Source organism: Drosophila kikkawai, chromosome X, assembly GCF_030179895.1.
Source record: "Drosophila kikkawai strain 14028-0561.14 chromosome X, DkikHiC1v2, whole genome shotgun sequence".
Lineage (NCBI taxonomy): Eukaryota > Metazoa > Arthropoda > Insecta > Diptera > Drosophilidae > Drosophila > Drosophila kikkawai.
The window spans coordinates 7,330,724-7,339,542 of record NC_091733.1 but is presented as its reverse complement, the minus strand read 5'-3'; the positions used below and the strand labels follow the sequence as shown (position 1 = coordinate 7,339,542).

Below are 8,819 nucleotides of genomic sequence, written 5' to 3'. Positions count from 1 at the left end.
GAACGTACACAGGATGCTCAGGATCCCTCCGGGCGGAGCAGGATCGCCGCCGTGCGCCCTTTTTCAATTGCCTTAAGTGGGTGAACGTACACGTGATGCTCAGGATCATTTCGGTCGGAGCAGGATCTCCCGGTCCGCCCTTTTCAATTGCTTCACCCTTTAAGTGAGGGGTCGTCGGTGCACGTGCATCCATATCCCTGTGGGAACCCTTGAACACTTGATCTCAAGTGTCCTTTTACATGCACTGACCCTAATTTATTCCATCTTTATTACCCCCTCTTGTGACAGATTCATATCTCCCCCTAACTAAGTGCATTTTTATTATCTAAACCACTCTAATTTTGACATCTAATCCATTAATTGCAATTTTATTACCCTTTTTACCGACATCAAAGGTTCCGTCACTCGGGTTATTTAACTACTCTCGCACTTTTGGCGCTCTGCGCTGTGCAGGGAGGCCTGCTGGAAGTTTGCAAATTCGAGCTTCTCCAGGCTCTCTTTTAATTTGGTGAGATCCTGAGTTTGCTTGTCCAAAGTCGACATTAGGCTAGAAATGGTTTCTTTGTGGGCGTTATTTTGGGCATTCAGTTGCACTGATTCCCTAGCGAACTCTTCGTTAACCTCAACAAGCGAGTTTTGAGTGGCCTCCAGCTCTTCAATGCTAGTTGCCATTTCGTTGTTCAACAACATCAGCTCTTCAAAGTCCAACGACTGCTGGTTGAGCCCATCGCACTCCAGTGTCTGGTCCCTCAATTCGGCATCGTGCTGATAACATTTATTCTCAAAATCTGCAAGTTCAGCAACTGTATTTTGCAGTTTGAGCTTTAGCTCTTCCAATTCTGCCGCTTGCTTATTATTTTCATTTAAGAGTTTAGCAGCAGTGGCTTCAGTTTGCTTCAACTTCTGTTGGATGTCGGTGAAATCACTTGCCATAATGCTCAACTCAGCTTTAAGACGATCGTTCTCCGATTGGTTCTTGTCGAGCTCTAACTTTTGCTGGTCAAAAAGTGTCTGGGCCACTTGAACTTGGTTCTTGTAGTTCTTTTCGATATCTACACGCATCTTTAGAGCGTTTATATACTTCTCGTGCCACTCCATGCCCAGCTGCTCCTGCAGGGCCAGCTTGTTCGCCAGAATCTTGTTATTGTTTGTCATCTCATTAAGCCGACTCTTCAGCGAAATATTTGCATAGTGTTTACCGGTATTACTGTTCTCCAAATGCAGCAAACGCTTGGCAGTTTTTATATTGCAAGCCCTGCAGTTGTCGTAGAACTTATGAAACTGGTTGAGGTAATACATATCGTAGCCGGAAGAGGCCAGCAAACCTTTGGCAGCGATCCACATTGACTGACAGGAGGCTATCTCAATGTCTGCCATAGGGGCATCATCTTTGTTCGTTTCGTTTGTGAGGCGTAGTATGCCAGGGTTCTCGTTTTCCTTATTATTGTTAACCTGGTTTTGCTTGGGCTTGGGGTCGGATTTCTGATAAGATTCCCCTTCCAATTGAGTTGGCTTGGGACTGTCAAGCCCCAGTTGCGTAGGCGTCATCCTCATCTTCTTCGCTTTGTCCTCGAAAAAAGATTTTGGCACCGGAGTTCCGCTTCGTTTTGGAGCCCTGGCGGGTGGAGCCTTGGCGGCGTTGATATCAGCCATCTCTTTCTTGCTGGTGACATCTAGAGATCGACGAGCTTGCCGAGCCACTTCCAAGTGGCTCAAAGTGCTCTTACTGTCGTTAACAAAAATAAATAATAATAACAATAAATAAATAAAACGCCTTAAAATCAAGGCCTTAAAACGGAATCCAATGGCACAACTAAATGTAAACATAACGGGACTGCACTGAAAAAAACAATTACAAAAAATAAAAATAATATAATAAATGAAATATTTAAATTTATTCAAAGTGTTCTATTGTGCTTAATTTTTCATGAAAATAATATAAAAATAATTATTTTTAAAATAATTAAAAATTTAATTACTTAACATGTAAATTAAAAAGAGAAATATTAAATTTCATTAATTAAAATCATTAATTAATTCAAAAAATAAATAAAAATTTATTTATTCATTTCAAAAAATAAATAAAAATGTATTTATTAATTTATTTTTTGAATTAATTAATGAGTTTAATTAATGAAATTTAAAATGTTTGGCTCAAAATATATTAGTAAATTATCAGAAAATATTAGAAGGAAAATGTTGAGGCGTGCTCATGGAAGGCCTAGCGAAATAGGAAGCGAGATAGGAAGCGAAATAGGAAGAGATGTAGAAGCTGGGCCTAGCACTAGTCAGAACAGGGAACCATTGGAGCCAACTATGGATAGGGATGAAATAGGAGAACTTAGCAATTTTGATGTAGGTAGCTTATAGGGTCTTCCCACACAACATTAATAGGGTCTTCCCACACACCGTCAAAGCGCATCTGGCATCCGTTGAACAAACGGTCCATAAGGTTTTGCCGTTCCGAATTTTCTCAATTGGACCTGCATCAAAGCGCATCAAAATGTAACGACCGTTTGTTTGGCGATAGTTAGGCGATAGTTTTTAGGTGCAACTCTGATTCTTCTTCTTAATTTGACCATTCACTACGAAAATGTAAACAAACTTGCGAGGAACAAATGAAAAATGGAAGGCGCCAACGCAACAGGTTGTATATTAACAGGTTGTTTACATTTTAATATTGATAATTGTTTTTAATTTTGCAGATGATTCTAGAACCGCCGGTGGGAAGCTGAGATGGACCCTGCATATGGAGTGCCTGCTCATCGATGTATGGCAGGAAAATATTGAGGACTTGCGGGGATCGCGAAAAAATAGCCATGTGTATATGGAGATGGCCCAGAACTTGATGGAGGCTGGGTATGATGTATCTTGGAAGGACATTAAGACGAAGCTGGAGAACCTGACAAGGAAATACAAGTAAATATGAGTACCAGAATATATTGGATTAATTAATTCCGCCAAATTATTATTATTTGCAGACAGGAAAAAGACAAAATGGGGCCAAGCGGTGGAGCTCCATCTGCCTGGCAGCATTTTGAGGCGCTGCACGCGTTCCTCGGTTCGTTCCGTGTCCACAATATGGAGCAGGATACGGTGGACAAAGAGAGTATGTTCCCTCCCAGATATTTTTTTGTACATTCAATAATTAAAATGTTTCTATTGCAGATACGACGGAGTATTTTACAGAGGAATATCTGGAGGACGTGGAGGAGACAAGTATGAGCGGAAGTCGACGTCCCGGCAGTTTGCCTCCAGCAAAAAGAGCGAAAGTAGACCAGAAAAGCGAGCTGGTCGAAATTGCTCGAGAGAGGCTGGAGGAGCAGAAAACGCAGACGGAAATTCTGCAAAGAATGGCGGACAGCCAGGAGAAGTTCCAGTCGGAACTTCTCCAATTTCTGAGGGAGTCCAAGCAGTAAAAAACATTAAATAGAATAATTAATAAAAAATCCAAATAAATATTAATAAAACCATAATTTATTTACACATTTTTGTTACCATTAAGGCAATATTGAGCAATTGCTGCTCTAACTTTTTCAGCAGGTTGGCTAAAATCTGCAGACATATTCGTTCGGTTGGGTTGAGCCACAGCTGAACGATCAGCTGTTCGGATGCCAGATGCGCCTTCACGGTGTGTGGGAACACGAGTTTCGCATCTGCGAAAAATCCCAAACGTTCCTCACAGATGCGGAAGACAGTATAAAGCGCATTTAGCATCCGTTGAACAAATGCTCCATAAGGTTTTGCCGTTCCGAATTTTCCCAAATGGGGCGGCGTTAGTTCAGCATTAAAATCTAACCACGGTTTGTTTGGCGATAGTTAGGCGATAGTTCTTCGGTGCAACTCTGATTCTTCTTCTTAATTTGACCATTCACCACGAAAATGTAATCAAACTTGGCGAGGAACAAATGAAAAATGGAAGGCGCCAAAGCAACAGGTTGTATATCAACAGGTTGTTTCCATTTTAATATTAATAATTGTTTTTAATTTTGCAGATGATACTAGAACCGCCGGTGGGAAGCTGAGGTGGACCCTGCATATGGAGTGCCTGCTCATCGATGTATGGCAGGAGAACATGGAGCAGTTGCGAGGATCTCGCAAGAACTCCCATATATACATGGAGATGGCCCAGACCTTGATGGAGGCTGGACATGATGTGTCATGGAAGGACGTCAGAACGAAGATGGATAACATGACGAAGAAGTACATACAAGTAAATATGAGTACCAGAACACATTACATTAATTGTGTTATTCCTCGAAATTATTCTTATTTGCAGGCAGGAAAAACACAAAATGGGGAAAAGCGGTGGAGCTCCATCTGCGTGGCAGCATTTTGAGGCGCTGCACGCGTTCCTCGGATTGTTCCGTGTCTACAATATGGAGCAGGATACGATGGACAACGATAGTATGTTCCCTCCCAGATAGTTTTTGTGTACACTCTATAATTAACATGTTTTTATTGCAGATACGACGAAGTATTTTGAAGAGGAATTTCTGGAGGACCCGGAGGCGTCTTATACGAGCGGAAGTCGACGCTCCGGCAGTTTGCCTCCGGCCAAAAAACCAAAAATATACCATAAAAGCGAGCTGGTCGAAATTGCTCGAGAGAGGCTGGAGGAGCAGAGAGCGCAGACAGAAATTCTGCAAAGAATGGCGGACAGCCAGGAGAAGTTCCAGTCGGAACTTGTCCAATTTCTGAGGGAGTCCAAACACTGAATAGAAAAATTAATAAAAATACTAAATAAATAATAATAAATTATAAAACCACTATTTATTTAAAAATTTGTGTTTCCATTAAGACAATATTGAGCAATTGCTGCTCTAACTTTTTCAGCAGGCTGGCTAAAATCTGCAGACATATTGGTTCGATTGGGTTGTTCCCGAAGGTCACTGGCAGCCAGTTGCCAATTATCATTAATAACGCTGTTGTGCTCATTTAAAATGTTATGCAAAATACAACAGGTTAGAACAATTGCATTATTGTTTTTGTAGTGGCTGTCAAGTCCCTTTCCAACAAATCGAAACCTGGCCTTTAAATGCCCAAAAGCATTTTCAACAACTCGTCTAGCTTTGGACAAATTGTAATTAAATGTGCGCTCATCTATGCTCGCGGTCGTCGAAAATGGGTATGGTTTCATCAGCGTTTGGGAAAATCGGAAAGCCGAGTCTCCAATAAGCAGCAGCGGAACTTGTACGCCACATTTCCTTTGATTTTTCCCAAATTAATGTAGACGACCCCAATTTCCTTGCAAGGCTAGACTTTTGAAAAATAGTCGAGTCGTTGCAACGCCCTGCAGAGCCGATTTTTACATAGGTGAATCTGTACCTATAGTTAATATACAATTAGCAGATTATAAAACATCTAAAGAGCAGGTAACTTGCCTGTAATCCACAAGAGCGAATAGTACTATTGAGTACCAACCTTTATAGTTGTGATGATCGACTGCATCTGCTGCCGATGGTTTTATTTCGATATGACAACCATCTAGAATATAGATATATATATTTTATATATGTACGTGAACTGATTAATGAATTGATTTATTACCAATTGCTTCTAGACATTGGGGAAATCCTATTTGTTCAAAGCCCCTGACACACTCCTCAACTTTTTCGAGAGTTAAATAGTCGGGGGACATGAATTCATCGGCAAACTCGGCAATGACAGCCCGGCAAAATTCATGGAGTATTTTGCACACAGTGTTTTGTGCAACACCGAATAACCTACCAATGGAACGATACTCCGAGGATGATCCCAAGGTGTAGTTCGCCAGTTAGTATCCTTCTTTCGGAGAACTTCCACCAAAAAGGAAAAAGTACGCTTCTCCATCCGAAAGCTCTCTTTAAAGAACTCATCGCTCTTTTCCGGTATATCCTTCTCCCAAAATGTTCCGAATCGCTTCTATTTAATATACAAATCATATTTAATCTGTATTTAATTAAATTTTGGTAGCACCTACCACCATCCACACGCTTCGTGGCATTTGCTCTTTGGTAGAGTAAAGGACTTCAAGGAGAGCTTCCAAGTCGTCGTCGTCATTTACATTTAGCGACATGAAAACCTGTCGCAATCTAAGATTTTGCTGCTGTACAACAGCCAAAATAGTTGCTAACTTTTCCATTTTAATTTTTGCTACAGCCAATTCGACAGCCTTTGTTTACGTTTTCATGAGCCACAGCTGATCGATCAGCTGTTCGAATGTTGAATGTGCTTTAATGTTGTGTGGGAACACGAGTTTCACATTTGTGAAAAATCCCAAACGTTCCTCACAAATGCGCTGTGTGGGAAAACAGTATTATACTGTCCCACACAGCGCATTTGTGAGGAACGTTTGGGATTTTTAAAAACAGGGAAACTCGTGTTCCCACACAACATTAATACTGTCTTCCCACACAGCACATTTGTGAGGAACGTTTGGGATTTTTCACAAATGTGAAACTCGTGTTCCCACACAACATTAAAGCACATTCAACATCCGAACAGCTGATCGATCAGCTGTGGCTCATGAAAACGTAAACAAAAGCTGCCGAATTGGCAGGTGCAAATTTGAAATGGAGCATTTACCAACTATTTTGGCTGTTGTACAACAGCAAAAGGCACGAATTGCGTCAGAATTTATCCGCAATAAATTTAAATGACAAGGAATTTTAGTTTTTCTAATGATTTTTCTCTAACAAAGAGCAAATTCCCCGAAGAGTGTCTATAGGTGGTACAGGCATCCAAAATCTTTAAAATAAGGTAGAGGTAGGCGGTTTATATTAAATAGTAACAATTGGGGACATATTGGGGCAAGAATATACAGAAAAAACGCCAAGAACTATTTTGGGCATGCTTGTAGCTTTGGCGCCACGTTTTAAATTCCATATCTCATTTGTTCCTCGCCAAGTTTGTTTACATTTTCGTGGTGAATGGTCAAATTAAGAAGAAGAATCAGAGTTGCACCGAAAAACTATCGCCTAACTATCGCCAAACAAACCGTGGTTAGATTTTAATGCGTTCTAACGGCGGTCCATTTGGGAAAATTCCGAACGGCAAAACCTTATGGACCGTTTGTTCAACGGACGGTGAATGTGCTTTGACGGTGTGTGGGAAAATAATATAAAAATAATATAAAAATAATTATTTTTAAAATAATTCAAAATTTAATTACTCAACATGTAAATTAAAAAGAGAAATATTAAATTTCATTAATTAAAATCATTAATTAATTCAAAAAATAAATAAAAATTTATTTATTCATTTCAAAAAATAAATAAAAATGTATTTGTTAAATTATTTTTTGAATTAATTAATGAGTTTAATTAATGAAATTTAAAATGTTTGGCTCAAAATATATTAGTAAATTATCAGAAAATATTAGAAGGAAAATGTTGAGGCGTGCTCATGGAAGGCCTAGCGAAATAGGAAGCGAGATAGGAAGCGAAATAGGAAGAGATGTAGAAGCTGGGCCTAGCACTAGTCAGAACAGGGAACCATTGGAGCCAACTATGGATAGGGATGAAATAGGAGAACTTAGCAATTTTGATGTAGGTAGCTTATAGGGTCTTCCCACACAACATTAATAGGGTCTTCCCACACACCGTCAAAGCGCATCTGGCATCCGTTGAACAAACGGTCCATAAGGTTTTGCCGTTCCGAATTTTCTCAATTGGACCTGCATCAAAGCGCATCAAAATGTAACGACCGTTTGTTTGGCGATAGTTAGGCGATAGTTTTTAGGTGCAACTCTGATTCTTCTTCTTAATTTGACCATTCACTACGAAAATGTAAACAAACTTGCGAGGAACAAATGAAAAATGGAAGGCGCCAACGCAACAGGTTGTATATTAACAGGTTGTTTACATTTTAATATTGATAATTGTTTTTAATTTTGCAGATGATTCTAGAACCGCCGGTGGGAAGCTGAGATGGACCCTGCATATGGAGTGCCTGCTCATCGATGTATGGCAGGAAAATATTGAGGACTTGCGGGGATCGCGAAAAAATAGCCATGTGTATATGGAGATGGCCCAGAACTTGATGGAGGCTGGGTATGATGTATCTTGGAAGGACATTAAGACGAAGCTGGAGAACCTGACAAGGAAATACAAGTAAATATGAGTACCAGAATATATTGGATTAATTAATTCCGCCAAATTATTATTATTTGCAGACAGGAAAAAGACAAAATGGGGCCAAGCGGTGGAGCTCCATCTGCCTGGCAGCATTTTGAGGCGCTGCACGCGTTCCTCGGTTCGTTCCGTGTCCACAATATGGAGCAGGATACGGTGGACAAAGAGAGTATGTTCCCTCCCAGATATTTTTTTGTACATTCAATAATTAAAATGTTTCTATTGCAGATACGACGGAGTATTTTACAGAGGAATATCTGGAGGACGTGGAGGAGACAAGTATGAGCGGAAGTCGACGTCCCGGCAGTTTGCCTCCAGCAAAAAGAGCGAAAGTAGACCAGAAAAGCGAGCTGGTCGAAATTGCTCGAGAGAGGCTGGAGGAGCAGAAAACGCAGACGGAAATTCTGCAAAGAATGGCGGACAGCCAGGAGAAGTTCCAGTCGGAACTTCTCCAATTTCTGAGGGAGTCCAAGCAGTAAAAAACATTAAATAGAATAATTAATAAAAAATCCAAATAAATATTAATAAAACCATAATTTATTTACACATTTTTGTTACCATTAAGGCAATATTGAGCAATTGCTGCTCTAACTTTTTCAGCAGGTTGGCTAAAATCTGCAGACATATTCGTTCGGTTGGGTTGAGCCACAGCTGAACGATCAGCTGTTCGGATGCCAGATGCGCCTTCACGGTGTGTGGGAACAC

General features: G+C 40.3%; 1 protein-coding gene across 1 annotated transcript; it reads right to left on the bottom strand.

The window, feature by feature from the left end:
* Positions 1 to 414: 414 nt before the first annotated feature.
* Positions 415 to 1,653, bottom strand: LOC138929221 (uncharacterized). Its single transcript, XM_070288539.1, has one exon. The coding sequence runs from the start codon at positions 1,651 to 1,653 to the stop codon at positions 415 to 417; it is 1,239 nt and encodes a 412-aa protein (XP_070144640.1).
* Positions 1,654 to 8,819: the final 7,166 nt, after the last annotated feature.